Source organism: Rhipicephalus microplus, unplaced genomic scaffold (genome assembly GCF_043290135.1).
Source record: "Rhipicephalus microplus isolate Deutch F79 unplaced genomic scaffold, USDA_Rmic scaffold_49, whole genome shotgun sequence".
Taxonomy (NCBI): Eukaryota; Metazoa; Arthropoda; class Arachnida; order Ixodida; family Ixodidae; genus Rhipicephalus; species Rhipicephalus microplus.
This window is the reverse complement of record NW_027464622.1, coordinates 726,514-742,299: the sequence shown is the minus strand read 5'-3', so window position 1 is coordinate 742,299 and position 15,786 is coordinate 726,514. Positions and strand designations below refer to the sequence as shown.

The window sequence follows — 15,786 nt, the reverse complement described above, 5'->3', positions numbered from 1 at the left end:
ACGTCCTGGCGATGACTCACCATTGCCAACACGCGCAACAGAGTGCAGAAAATGATGGCCATGTCCCAGCCGTTATTCACGTCTCCATATATAGCCTGCATATAGTAGAGCCAGTAACGAAACCAACAACTCGAGACATCCAGAGCGCCGGCGCGCAACGCACACTTATCTTGCGTAGCGACGCTTTAATGTATGCCATATACCTGACCCCGCTAGGAGCCTTTCACGGTAACGGTGTCATTCCTGCATTTCGTTCACCCATTTTCCTCACTGCATGCCGAGATATTGCCTCGAAAAACCTGTTGCGTTACTATGCGGAACCACAGTACGTCGACTACTGAATGTGCTAGTGTAATCCTGTTACCTGTGTGAACTCTATATCATTTGTTACATATATGAGCCTCCGAGATTTTCAAAACGCGACAATCCCATGCGAAACATGTATGTACTTTATACATCTGGGTAAGGAACATTATGCCATAGAGGTCTCTTGCTATTCTTGCGGGCTCCCGTGTGATATACACACGGAAAAAAGAAGTTGGGCACGATGCATCGCAATGCGAAAAATCGAGCGCAGCTGTTAAGGTAGTGCAAAATTTTGAGCAAGTTCGTGGTTCATTATACTGGCATCAGCGCGACAAGGAATAGAAAGGAAAACAGATGGGCGCTGAACGTACGACTGCAGTCTCTTTCAGAAATGAAGTAGAATATAAGTGAAAACGACACGTTAACAAAAGATTACAAACCAATATTCGCAAAAGACCAAAATGAAAAATGAGCCTTTACGTTACTTTCAGCTGTCATCCGCGCGGAACAATTAGTAAACTTCAGTTGTAAGTTCAGTGCTCGTCTGTGTTTCTTTCTGTACTTTGTTGCCACCCGCAGGTCGCGCGATCGAATCCCGGCGGCTGCGTTTTCGATGAAAGGGAAAATGCTGTAGGCCCATGTGCTCAAATTTGGGTGCACGTTAAAGAACACCCGGGAGTGCCCCCCACTATTAGCATACTGTTAGACGGAGGGTAAAAAGGGGACAAATTACAGTGAGATGTCACACCAGCCTTTGCCCCAGGGAAAAAAAATCAGAACTAGTGGCACGCACGCACGCACGCACGCACGCACGCACGCACGCACGCACGCACGCACACACACACACACACACACACACACACACACACACACACACACACACACACACACACACACACACACACACACACACACACACACACACACACTCAGACGCAGACGCACAGACACGTACACGTAATTTTTTTCACTGTAGGCTCTAGTAAATTATATACTTTAGTAAGCTTTAGTAAATCTAAACTGAATTCAAACTTTGTTTAATATGGCTAATATGGCTGTTTAATATGACTCAAAAATTTAAATGTGCGTGGTGTGGTTACCATTGCTGGTCTCTGCTCGGTTCACTGTCAGAAATAATTTTTATTTCCGAGGTCAGTTGAGTCAAGAGCGTATAAAAAAGACGTTTGTCACATTGGAACACTTGCCGGGGCTTGAATCGCTACTCTACAAAAAAAAAAGAAATTGTTGTTTAGGCTGATTTACCTGTGTCATTAGGGAATGCTTACTTTAGCGTTTCACGTTTTTTTTTCTTCTCTCGTGCTGAAATCTGGTCATGTCACGTCTTGATTCTCTCACGTAACGGCCAGAGTGTGCAGCGTGACGATAAGCCACCATCAACGTTAAAGTAACAGTGCACGTCGCAGTGAAATGGCTGAGATAAAGGACAAGTACATCAGTCAGTTTTGGGATCAGGGCATTTTCAAGTAGTTTTATGGCACTACGCAACTGACTGCATTACAAATACATCGACAAAATGCACACATTAAGCGGGCTTAATTCACTACGTGGTTACAGTAGTCGATTATAGAGCCTAAAGCAGCAACAAACTCTATCGAACACCATGTGACGTCGGCCTTTCACTGTAAAACCTCAAAATTCAATTTTAGTTTTTGACCACGCGATCGAAACAAATACTGGCACTCGTCGAGTGACCTGTAGTATTTTGAAACATGTTGTAGAAAGGCTCAAGCAAATCGAAGAAGATGCACTAGCCGAACAGGTGATTTCCCCCTGGGAACACAAATCCGTGTAGTGCTAAATAAATTCGACCAAAGAAACCTGTACCAAACACTCTCATACACTACAATGCACCCCTGATAATAGACGCTGTGGTAGCTTGTAGGACTTTGAAATCACCGTAAACATCAAGGACCGATTTGATCTCGGCGCAAGTGTCGACTTTTGAAGTATTAAGCGTTAATAAGAATAACTTCCGGGGTTTCGCGCTCCAAAACTACGTGTTTATCGAGCACGCCATAGTATAATATCAAGTACCCTATCAACCACCCCTTCCCGTTCTCCCCCGTGTAGGGAAGCAAACCGGCTTTCCTGGACTGGTGAACATCCCTGTTCAACATTTCTTCTCCCTTACCTATACGTACACGGGGCTCTAGCATTTTCGCTTTCTTCGAAAACGCGGAGGCGGAATCGAACCCGCGACCTGCGGGTCAGCAGCCGAGCACCATATGCCACTGGGCCACCGCGGCGGCTGAAGTACTAACGAACGTTTACGAGCGAGGGGACACTAAGTGTAAATGATGGTCGGTCTCCTTCGCCTTATTGCTGACTTATGGCTTCCCGGTGCATTCTTGAGTTTCATTAGACGGAACGGAAAGAAAAGTGAAACAAATAAATTAGGGCCACCAGCGAGCGAACAGACGCGACTGCAACAAAATCTTAGCACCGGAAAGAAAGAACAAAGAAATCAAGAAGACATAAGCACCATCTTTTCGGGCGTCGCGTAGCACAGGGGAGGTAGGAGTCAAATAAGAGGAGCCCGGGGAAGCGATTTGCTGCGCATTAATCACCTGATCGAAACGAGGCAAACACGGAGAAGGAGAAGCAAGAAAGAAACTGACAATCGCCAGCCTTCTTTTTACCGTTCCCCCACTGAAGCGATGTGTGCTCCTCGGCAGATTTGCTCGGCCTTTCAGCGAGCCGACACGCCGAAGCAATATACTACGTCGCGCGGCAGCGCAGCTCGGAGACTCATGGCCGCTGCATCTGGTGGCCGCGCTGGCGCTAGGGAACAAGAGGAATGAAATGGTAAATGAGATTAGATGCGCGTCCCCAACGGGCTCCCGCAATGCGTCGCAAATGAGGCGACGGTTAGCACGTCGCAATCCTTGGCAACCTCCGCAAGCCTCCAATCATTCGCTCGCTCGTCCGTTTCCCATGTACGACTCGTTCCGTATACTTGGCCCAGTAGTTCCCCATACGTTTCCTCACAAGTTCTCTTCAGCGTAAGAGGTTACAATCACGCACAGCAAGAAACAAACACAGCAAAATTACACGCATATCTGATGATGCAACAAAGTTTGTTTTGATATGGTTTTTATTAGAACAAAATGTGTGTTACATTACGTGCGGTTAAGTTAACGTAGATGACATCCCGCGGGAGATTCAAACAGTTTTTAAAAGAGGCATTCGGTCTCCATTCCTTGGACGATGCAGATGATTCTGACTGCTTCAGAGGCTAGGATCACTTGTACATCCCAATGGACTTCGTCAAGAATTTGTTGTGAAGTATAGACGAGCGCTTTTAGGTGGCATATAAGGTCGAAAAAACAGGGACATTGAGCCTGTGACCAATCGGACTCCGCCGCTCACCGTCATAAACACATAGCCGCAGCCACCACTGTATATAGATCGATTGCTTGCTCCGATTTCTTCACGCTCACTGTGAAAATAGTCGACAGCCCTTATTTGTATACAGCTGCGGCGACCGCCGTTCGGCTAGGACTGCTTACAGTGGGTCATTATCATTCGACAACGAATGACACAAAAAGCGCGCACGCACACAAAGGAAAAAAAAATTCCGCCATATCCACGAAGTGAATAATGATGAGTGGGCGAAGCTCCGGAGGTAAACCTGGTAAACCATGAATCCTCTGTACATTTTGCCCACTCGATTTTATTACATCACTCCCCCTAGCGTACGTCGCCGCACTAAATCGAACGATTGCCTTCGACCAATGACACGCGCCATATGTGACATCATTCCTATTTTATAAGATCTCGCGTCTTTCATCAACTACAAGTACCGCTTTCTAGTTTATAACATCTTGCATCTTTTCATCATCAGCTACAAGTACCACCATCTAGTAAACACTACAAGAACTAAACGAGAGATGGCTACATACAGGAGACGGTACCGCCATCTAGTGAACACTGCAAGAACTAAACTAGAGGTGGCTACATACAGGGGACGGTACCGCCATCTAGTGAACACTGCAAGAACTAAACTAGAGGTGGCTAGATACAGGCTACAGGGGACGCACAGCCCACGCCCTAAGGAGCTTCGCCCCTAAAAAAATTCCCGAATATTCAACCTCTGGGTTTCTGTCTTTTCCTTGCGACGAATGACGTGTTATAATTCCCTACTCAAAAAGCGACAGGGTGGTCAGTGTGAGCCGCTACGCGAGGCGCTCACGGCTTAGTCAGCGGTGTGACGCGACAAAGACTGCACGATTCCCCCAAATCGTTTCGAGAGGGACGTCGACGTGACATCGTGACTTCCATCACCGCGACTGTCACAGTGTATACACGTCACGTTTGTGCGAACAAGGTTACAACTTACAGCCCACTTGTACGGCATACATTTGTGTCCCACTGTGAATGGTTTGCGACCTTGCGCGATGCCGGCTTTGGTTTAATCAATGAAACACTAAAGAAGAAAAAAAACGCTCTTTTAAATGTACTCGATGGCATTACCCGATGAGTCACGCCATCTTGCTGTGAACCAGAAATGTGCTTCTAATATTAGTGCGGCAGATACTAAGGACGTAAGTTCGGCATCATGTGGTTCCCTCGAACATAATTACTCGAACAGTTACGCACTTCTTTTATTCCTCCTTCTATCCTTCTTTCTGGACACCTCAAACTCAAAAATACGTGCACGTGATGAGCACATCATTTTCGTCCGTATACATAGAATGAAGTTTGAATAAACAAACAAACAAACAAACAAAAATACTTCGTATTTGTAATAAAAAGAAGAATAAGGAACTAAAAGAACATATAACATCTCTCACCGGTGAAAAGCAAATACTGCTTTAGTAAACACGTCCTTGCTCTGGGATTCGCACTCATTCACGCGATACTTCAATTGACGTATATTCAGCGCTCATAGATAAATGTTATGCCATGGTGGCTTTATAGGTATAGGAAACGTATGACGCGAAGATATATATATATATATATATATATATATATATATATATATATATATATGCACTTCGGTAGAGCAAAAACATTTATCTTCAAGATAACTTCATACGAGCTTCAAACGTTTTCCCAAGGCCATGGCATGATATTTACTGTCAGCGTACACACGCAAGTAAACATTTATTGCGCAACGAGCGTAGTAATAAGATTGTGATGACGCTTAACGATCGATGTTCGTCGTGAACGAGGCATCCGGTCGTGCACGCCAACTATGTAGCCGGGACCTCGCGAACTGCTTGCGATGAGCGACCGTGTTTGTTTACACAAACATCGTTGCGACAAAAACCTCGATTTCCTTGCTGTGACGTGATTTCGCTGTCACTATGCTGTATAAATACGAGCGACGAAAGAAAGGAATCGGCATCATCAATTTCGTGCATGATATTGAACTCGCAGGCGCCATACCACTTCTTGCGAGAAAAAAAGAGAGGCTATTTATTGGGAAAACAAATTTTCGCTGGCGTGGTATACTTTGTATAAGGATGGGGAATGGGATTAAAGGATTCCAAAAGAAAGAGAAGAAAATAATAGTAAGAAGAAAGAGTATATACAAATAATAAGCTTGCGAATGAACCTGATACCAATATTCATAATTAGGATGTCAAGTAAGCTGAGGCTTTTCTATATGAAATAGTCAATACTTAATCATCAACGTTGTCCGATTAGGCCACGTACTGGCAAATAGTTGAACAGTTAGTGCGAAACCCGTCGTGATTTTTTTAAAAAATTCAGAACAATATTACAGTATAGAGAGACGTCTTGTCCCGTCAAGGAAGCGAACCCGAAACTTCGCGCGGGAAATCTACGGAGCCATTGAGGCAAAGGTGGCGTGGTGAAATACGTGTGGGAAAGTTATCGCACATCACTCAATGCGCTCAATTTGCGATGGGCGTGGCGAATGTATTACGTCGATGACCACCTTTTATCTTCTTTTCTTGCTCCCTCGCTGCAAAAAAGGCACGAAAAATAATACAGCGCGTCAGGTTTAGCAGTGTTAAAAAGAAAGAAATGAAGGGCTTCCAACTTTGCCATTCGTTATCACGCGTAGACCGCTTGTGACTTTCCACAGCACTTGTTTGCCTATGCTCTGCTCAGGCTAACGGTCCCGTATTCTTCTCTCCTCTCCTCATCCCCGTTCCAAACGCGAGCAGGAAGTATGCTCCCCCCGCTCCTGCACAGGCTACTGTTTAAGATGAGCCTATTCCACGACATCAAACTCAAGCGACGGAAAGTGGACTCGCGTGGCAGCAGCGATGGAGAGAACAACGGCGATGTGAACACCTCGTCGCCTGAGCCGCCGCCGCCGCCGCTGCAACAACAGCCGTCACCTGCTCAGCAGCAGCAGCAACAGCCACTGTCGCAGCCGTTGCAGCAGCAACAGTCGCAACAGCAGCAGTCACAGCAGTCGCAGCAGTCACATCAGTCACATCAGTCACAGCATCAGCATCACCATCAGCACCAGCCACAGTCGCAACAGTCCCAGCAGCCATTAGCGGCATCGTCGTCGTCACGGACAACCACGTCGTCTTCGTCGTCCAGCGGTGCCGCGGCCCCTGGACCTCCAACGCGACGCGCGGATGAGTCCCCGCCTCCACAAGGCTCCGGCCGGCCAGTGGCCCCGGCTGATTCGGACGACGAAGAGCGGCGCGCGGGACCAGCAACCAGTGCATGGACGCCGGACTCAAGCGCCTTCAACAGGCCCAAAGAAGACGAGAACCTGTCAGTGGTGCGGCGCATGTACAGGCCGCAGGTGGTCAGCTGGCCGGCAGGCGCACCGGCAGCCGCTACCGAGGTGAGCCGCGAGGGCTACGCACCACCGTTCCCGGCCTTCCAGCGGTCGCCCATCTTCTACCGACGCGCGTCCACGTCGGCGGCCAGCTCTGAAGAAGAGGCGAGCTGGCGCCGGGACGAGAACCCGGAGCCAGCGGCGTCGTGGGTCGACAAGCTGCCGGACTCGCAGGCGTTGAACCTATGCGTGGCCGCCGGCGTGACGCCATCCACCTCAAGGGGAGGCGCCGACGAAGAGGACGACCAGCCAATGGTGTGCATGATCTGCGAGGACAAGGCCACCGGTCTGCACTACGGCATCATCACCTGCGAAGGGTGAGCAAACTCTGCAGCATGGTGACTCAGCTGTTGTCGCGGCTCGCGTGCTTTAGTCAAACAGTCGAAATGCGCGCTCAAGCATCGCAGTCAAGATTACCATAAGTCCAGTTAATTTTCTTTAATCAATTTAGAAAGGAGCAGGTAACTTATGACGAAAGTAGAGATGCTCAAAAGGATAGCTGCCTCCCCGAAACCCTTATACGTTTAATAGCTGTGTACAATATTAAGACATTGTATAGCGAGACAGGTAAAGTGGAAACTGGGGATATTCGTAGCGAGCATAATAGAACGGGATTACTAATGCTATGAGACGGGAACGAGAAGTAGAAGCACAAGACAAGCATGGTCCTACGTCTTTCCTTCTCGTCCCCATCTGGCTTTCACAATGCTAATCTTGTCTATTATATTACAACGACTTCTTTTAACTGCAAGCAGACTCAAAAGTCACAGAATGCATGCATTACAATAAGTACACACGAAGAAGTTTCATAACGCAGACTGTGTGTATATAGGCAAGAAAAAGTGGGAAGGGGGGGGGGGGGGTGACGGCTAGATTACCACCGTAAAAGGTCACCGTCTTCGATATTATACAGTTAATCAGGTTCATTTGTAGCGCATGCTTTTCTGGAAGAATCCGCTCTCCGCTAAGCGGGCGCCGCTGGCGGGTTTTTCTTCGTTGCCGCTCTCCTCGCATGGTGGCTCTCCCCTGGCTTTTTCCTAAGGTGCAAGGGATTCTTCAAGCGGACCGTGCAGAACAAGCGTGTGTACACGTGCGTGGCTGACGGCAACTGCGAGATCACCAAGGCCCAGAGAAACCGGTGCCAGTACTGCCGCTTCCAGAAGTGCCTACGACAAGGCATGGTCCTCGCAGGTACGTCCTCACGCGGCTGATACGTAGACGAAAACAAAGCATCGACATAACATTCGTGCCGAATACGTAGATTAAAGCAGTGGCTGCATGAACTGCGTCTGGTTGACCTTCCGGCTTAACGCAGTCAAATCTCTCAGACGCATGTCCGGCCGACACGGAACAAAGGAAATTAAGAAGGAAGGGAGAGAAATGACACTAAATACATTACACGCACACACAACTGCGCATATAACACTGTGCTAAGGCTCGTCCCCAGAACTTGGCGATTTCGCAAACTAAAGCAGCAATCGATTAGGGAAAAAATAGACGGGAAGACGGGGAGATTTGCCAGTTCCTACAATGACTCTCTACCCTCCTGTGCTAAGGAAAGAACACTAAAGGGAATAAAGGAGAATAGGTGTAGAGACTACCAAAAAAAGGCAAAGAACTTGAATCAAAAGTGTCGACAGAAAAGGAAATACGATACTGCTTGAAGCCGCTCTCTAAGACAACTTTTCCGTACGGATGACAACGCGTTTGATGCTTCTGTGCTAAGTACGGTGTCGAACAATTACAGAGGCGCCATCGAGATCGCTTATAAACGAGACACGCTTTATTCAGTAGCGAAAATAACTGAGTAAGTGATCGCCAATGACCACAAAAAAATTGTTTCCCAAAGTGTAAATCACGTGTATGATCCAGCATTCTCACATATCCCGCCCTATTAAACACGTTGAGCAAATAGCATTAATGAGGCGAGGATAACACGCATTTTCTGAATCAGGGTGCTGTGATGCCGTCTAGTATGCACACGACGAATAACGGCTGTTACATCCGAGACCTTATTCGCACAGCACTTTGTTTTCTTCCATAACTTTTGTTTGTTTATTCTCTTAGAAGGACACGACCAACTCCTGAGACGCGTTCCATGCAGAATGGCATGCGCTGAGCGAAACACAGCAACACTATTTGTCATCGGGAGTACAACTTTCCGTGATCAGACATTTCGGAGGCACATGTGACACAGAAAAGAATTCGTCATATGTGCAAACAGCATAACATTCCTGTGGAAGTAAAAACACCATTCAGTTCAAATATAGTGCTCTAAACCTTATAAAAACAAAGTCACTTTATCCTAGACAATATCAGCATAATGTGAAATTAGCCATAGCGCTCAAAGAGGGCGTCTAAAGTGTGCTATTTCGAACCGAATCTCCAAACGTGGGTCACGGTGATGGTCACTGCGTATCACGTAGTCGGTAAACGGCAATACACCCATCAGTGCACGCATGACTAAAAGACAAAATATGTACTCGGTAGTTTCAATGCCCTCGCGATCGAATCACTGAGGTAAACAGGCATTTGTTGAGCACTCTTGATATACCAAGATTTTGGTCCTCCCTTCGTGTGATGGTGTGAGCTGGGAGAGATGTGCCAGGTATGCTCGCGTTTATTCAGTTCTTACCAGCGAGATGGTGTGGCCATGGAGCGTGCAGCGGCCGTGTAATGCCTCTCTCAACGGCGGCCTTTCAAAAGCGGTTTCAAGAATGGTTTCGCAAGATACCGAGGCGTCGTTTACATACACCGCCGAGGGTGTTGCGCGTAACATGCGATCGTCCCACACTTCGCGGAAGCTCGGCGGGGCGTGCGTCAAGTGCAGGCCACCGTTTCCGCCCCCCCCCCCCCCATTTACCTCCCCGCAGAAAAAGAGGGAGGGCTGCCGGTGCATCCAAGTGGCGGCGGCGGCCGTGGAAAACGTCGAGAAGGCCGGCTGCAGGAAACGCTCGGAGCGCGAGTGTAAATATAGCCGCCGCCGAATCGTTTCACGAACCGAACGCGACCGTTGTGTACAGGAAGCGAGGCCGCAGAATGGGGCCGCGACCAGATGACGGTCACGTCTTAATTGCATCGCTTTCCGAGAAGGAAGAGGCTCAGCCCCGGCGGCCGCGATCGCGCCAGTCTAGCTGGCCCGGTCGGCGCGGCTCCAACTGTCGCTTTCCAAGAAGGCGACTCGGTCGCCCGTCGCTGCTCGCGGGCGTCACAACAAAAAAGAACGCCGGATTCGCGAGCGGCGCGTGCCGCGCAAACGACTTATCGCCCGGAGCGCGTACCCGTGCGGCGGGAGCTACGGACTCCGAGATACACGTACATTTTACTGTTTTTTACCGTGCGCTGCGTCACAGGCGTGCCGCAGTTGTAATCCGCATCCAAACGACGGGAAGAGACGAGTGAGCTAGCGCGTTGACTTTCCCCAAAACGAAAGGTGGTGATACTCCGCACAAAGCAACTTTTAAAGCATGGACACCACGTTGCTCACAATTTTTCTAGCTTCAGAATAACGGCTTCTCGTGGCGCGATAACTTATTCGGCCAACAATTGCACCAAAGCGCGACCACATACTTAAATATTAACGGCGGACATTTGAAGAAGCTGCACGAAATCATACGCAAACCATAGCGCTCGATCCGTTGCCTGCTGGCCGTAAGCAGACAAAACATTCGACTCAGGCACATTCGAACTTGGATGCTCACGCATTATTCTATACGCCTATAGCGCGCTTTGCTTACGACGTCTCAAAAGTGGTACGATATCTCTCGCTGTGCAGTCAAAGTCTGTCGCAATATGCGCGAAGATGTGGCTATTTTCGCACCCGTACACTGCAGCAGGTGGTACGTTTAGCCAGATACTCTGTGTGAGAATACTCCTCAAAACTCGGCAGAAATTCATCCCGTGGTGCCTTCTTCACGTTCCAAGGCTCTTTCGTTTTTTCCTTCATTTTTTTTTTCACGCCAATGTTTACCACGCATGTTTTACATGAAAAAAAAAATGAAATGTTCCCGAGCTTTCTGTTCACATTGCTTCATGTAAGGCAATGTATTTTCACCAGGCATGTCGGTTGCTCATGGCAGGCACCACAGGGTGAAAAAAAAAAGACTCTTTGATAGGTCTATTTACGGCTTCTGCAATGAATAGGCATCAATTTTGCGCCTATTTCCAAGCGATATCATATATGACTTTCTTTGTGAACGTAAGAAGCTCTCGATAAGCAAACAAGAAACCAAATGGTCGGTGCTTCCTTTCGTATCTTGACACAGTTCGTTGTACATTTTGTACATAGGTTGAGTTAATTTAGTCGCACATATGGTATAATTGAGTTTCGGTACATTGGGAAGCGACACAGGTGCCTATTCTAAGCGTTGTCTTTTCACTCCATCTGCCCTTTGTCACATGTGGAAAACAGAGAATTTCTCGCTGAATAATACCACACGCGATCCACTCTGACGATTCTTTTTCTTGTATAGGTGTGCTCTTTTTTTCTCTCTCTGAGCCACGAGAACCCGCGATCAATCTTGAATCTCACCAATTTCTTGACACACACAAATAAGGTGCTGAACTATTTGCCTCGGTCGAGCGAAGAGTGACAGATAATTCTGGATGTGCGAACTTAATTAAGTGGCGAAGAAGGTCGATCAAACAAACGCTTTCTCGCGTGCATCTGTGTATGTTCATATGTGTTTCTCAACGATGTCTGCTGCGTTTCCAAGCCTGTCCACACGATTTATTGGAGCGAGTACATCTATAACGAGATACGGTGTTAGATTGACATGCGCAAGCGCTTATTGCGATTTTAAAAACTAAGCTGGCTCGAGCTTGCAGAACAAACACAAAGCTTTTTCTGTGGTCACATATTCGGCTGTTCGTTCCGGACAAGCCCTCGTATGGCGCTGCTATGTTGTGAAAGAAAGTTGTGAACCTGTGATGTGAAAGGAGATAGTTTGGTATGCGTAAACTACGTTCTGCCTTGGCATAGCCATGACTTGGCACATGCATGCATGACTTCCAAGGGTGAACTCGAGTTTTGCGGCACAAAGAAATGTGTACTGGTACGCTACGATATCGGTGAACAAGCATCTAGTCCCGTTTTCATTAGGTTCAATGTGCTTATGAACATATCTTCACACGCAACCCACAAATTATGAATTTCGACCGGAACCATCTTCACGCAGACGTGCCTTGGAGTTGCGCGAAATAAGTCAATAAATAGACATCGGCATTGTTAAGAAAACCACGCGAGTGTCGCTTACGACGAACGCTGTCAAACGAAGCGGGAAACCAAAAAACAAAGAGAAACCAATAAACAGTTACCTCCGATTTTAATGAATTACTTTTATTTTTCCAGCCGTACGAGAAGACCGAATGCCCGGTGGAAGAAATTCAGGAGCAGTGTATAACCTATACAAGGTGAGTTGGCTCCGGTTCAGCCGGCCTTACACCTCGGCGTTTAATTCGATACGCAAACGTACGAAAGCGCTCGACTAGACTCCTGTCGCCGTTCCACATAGCTATTTTCGCTAGTCCCATCTCGCGTCTAGTTCGTATCATCGTGAAAGTGAGGAAAGTATCGAGTAGTGAAACGGGATCTACTATGTCATCCCTTAACGCTGCATCACGCCAGCGATTCCGGGAAGTTACGCGACCTCCGCGGATTAGCCGGTGTGCCACACTCGCGTATCGACCGCGTAAGTACGACAAACACAGCTGTCATCGGCATCCCGATTTGGCGCTATAAGCAAATCTGAAGCTCCTGTCGCATTATAATACGTGTGAAGGTACTTGCGAGCTTATTGTTTTGAAACTTTGGCGTTATCAGCGACAACAAGACGCATTTAATTACTTGTTAGTTTAACAAATCAGCTTATGTTTTATGCCAACGCACTTTTACGACGAAAAAAAAAGAAACAGATATGTGGCAACAAATTAACTTGTTACGTATTTCCCTTGCAGCTGTTAGCAAATATTCAGTCCGCTTACCTTGATACTAAAAAGCAGCAAGGAGGTAGAACAAAAGTTCACAGTTAGTCTAGCAGTGTAGTTAGCTTACAACCGCGAGGTTATAGAGGGAGAACATCTAAGGGCATTTTGTCAGGACGTATAAATACACGGCCGTCTAACACTTAACATTGATATGGACGAAGCAAATATCGAGGAAGCGTCGCCTGTGTCAGCTCGCAAGCCGCTTCAGTGAGAAAAGGACGACGTGAGTTGTGATCGTATGCCAGTACAGATAGTGACCTATGTTCGTAGCTACGAAACGTTCTTGCGGAAAAAAAATTTCTCGTAAGAGAAATTTTCAGCCTATCCCGACGCTGGACACATCATTGATGAAGGCTGCCGGCGAAGGGTAGAAGCACCAACGAATCCGGCTTTTACGGGCTTGGCCTCGTGCGTTTTGTTGAAACGGCGCTTTAGCCATCAAAAAGGCGCCACTATGACCATACGCCACTAAGCGAGCGGTTCGATATCCGTGCCGGCGTGAAACGTCAGCCCAGGGTGCCCTGTTGCTCTTCGCCTTGTATGGTGTCGCTCCTCCGGGTGCCCTTTAATAGCCTTCTTCGAACCGACAAGAAGCCCCTTACAAGCACGCTTCGCCACGCACTTACCATTGATGCGGGAAAGCCTTTAAGAAGAGAACCGGCGCGGAGGTTGTTCGAAAGTCGGGAGTTCCTGCTCTTCGCCAATCAATGGACGCGATGGTCCTGGAAAGAAAATACGTATAACGTGTGCAAAAATGTTTCGGCCGAACAAAAGAGGGGACGTTCCAGCTAATGCTTGTGCCCTAGCAAGACCGTAAGCGCATTTCTTTCTTTTTTTTTTCCTCGTAAGCCGCGCGCAGACATTTCATAGCCCGTAACGGTGCGGACTAAAAAACTGGCGCTATACCGTAAGGACACAAAAATACCACCAAGCTTAGAGCCAAGTGACGTCTTGAGGGACAAGTGCAGAGCCACATATTGCAAGTACAAGCACACATATTGCAAAAATAATTCACAGCGAGTTAGTATAGTGCGCGCGTCAGGAAATATCGCAACGCAAAGTGAAGAAGTACGCGATATTGCACTAATATTTTACCAGTAATCTCAGGTGGGATAACATGATCTTTCAAAGAATAAAGAAAACAAAAATAAGTGAACCAGAGCAATTACAGATGTAGGTTAGGGCGAGCTACTACGATTCAAGACAAGATAAGACGCAAAGCAAGAAATCAGGGAAGCGCAAAGCGCCGAAGTAAGCGCCGCGTTCTGTGTATCCTTCAATTTTTTTGTGTGTTTGTCTCCAGCGTGTGCCAACTCAACATTTCGTGCATAGACTAATGAAGTGAACGGACAAAGAAACTAAAAGTTAGAAGGTCATTTTGCAGTCTTTACAAGTAAAATCAATAACCACTCTAGGCTTGCGCAACTCTCGAATCCAGGCCAGCAAGAGCCAGTAACCATAGTTATCCCCGGTAGGAAAGATTTTATTTCGGAGTGCTACTGTAATTGAGGAAAGACGTGCAATATACGAGGTCAGTTAGGGCAAGCGCGAATTTTCCCTGGGCACGGATGCACCCGAGCGCCATGTTTGTCCTGCGGACGCTCTTCCGCTCCCCGTGTGACTGGCGCAGGTCAAGTACAAGAAACACAAGAAGGGCCCCAAGAACGGCCAGCTGATGCTTCGCCAGGAGCCGGCGCCGGGAGTCAAGCCACCAGTGGCGGCCAAGTCCCCGCCGGCCGACGCTGCCGCTGCTGCCTCCACTGCCAAGGGTCCCTCGCCGCTCTTGCTGCAGGGTCCCAAGGGGCTGCTACCGCTCGTCTCGGCCGCGGCCGCCACCACGGCGAGCGCGACGACCACGTCGACGAGCAGCACCACGACAACGACCACCACTAACGGTGTCCTCTCGTCGTCGCCAAGGTACGAGGCTCGCACGTGCCGAGGCTGCATATACGCTACAGCGTCCTCCCTCCTCGCAGGTACCACCAAAGCTCGGACTGGGTGAACGGCGGCATCCTGAAGACGGCGCTGACGAGCCCGTCGGAGGTGATGCACCTGCGGCACGCCGTGCTCGAGCAGCAGCCGCGGGCGGCGGACCGGCGCACGCTGAGCGCCGAGCAGGCGGCCGCCATGATTGAGCAGCTGATCGAGTGCGACGACTTCGAGGATGTGGCGACGCTCAACAACATGCGTGACCTGCTCAACGACTGGGAGGACCTGTCGCGCAAGCTCCGCCAGATTGCCGACAAGATCGTGCACAAACTGGTGCAGTGGACCAAAAGGCTTCCCTTCTACGCTGAGATCCCGCTGGCTGTGCACACGCAGCTGCTGGCGCACAAGTGGCACGAGCTGGTCGTGCTCACCACGGCCGCCTACCAAGCCATCCAGCTGCCGGCGCGCGTCGCCCCTTCGTCCTCGTGCTCGTCGTCGGCCTCCTCAGACGGCGGGCCACACTCGCCGCCGGCCGACGTGAGCCGCGAGACGGCCGCCGCGCTGTGCGAGCTGCAGCGCACGCTGGCCGCGCTCATGGGCCAGCCCGTCACGCTGGTACAGTTGCCCAGCGAGGCAGTGCCCCTGGTCGACCAGATGACCGGGCTGGCCAGCGAGCTGCGCAAGGCGCGCCTCTGCCTCGAAGAGTACGTCTGCCTCAAAGTGGTCATCATGCTCAGCTACGGTGAGTACAGCACTGGACAAAACGCCGCCGC

General features: G+C 48.9%; 1 protein-coding gene across 4 annotated transcripts in view; it reads left to right on the top strand.

Moving 5' to 3' along the window:
* LOC119187099 (nuclear hormone receptor 4) overlaps window positions 1–15,786 on the top strand; it is a 185,300-nt gene that overhangs the window by 162,075 nt on the left and 7,439 nt on the right. For all 4 annotated transcript variants that reach the window (XM_075884853.1, XM_075884854.1, XM_075884852.1 and 1 more), the window contains exons 2-6: window positions 6,465–7,416; window positions 8,142–8,290; window positions 12,450–12,511; window positions 14,715–15,001; window positions 15,061–15,755. In XM_075884853.1, coding sequence (XP_075740968.1) covers window positions 6,470–7,416; window positions 8,142–8,290; window positions 12,450–12,511; window positions 14,715–15,001; window positions 15,061–15,755 — 2,140 coding nt within the window. In that variant the 5' untranslated portion in view covers window positions 6,465–6,469. The remainder of the gene's footprint in view (window positions 1–6,464; window positions 7,417–8,141; window positions 8,291–12,449; window positions 12,512–14,714; window positions 15,002–15,060; window positions 15,756–15,786) is intronic.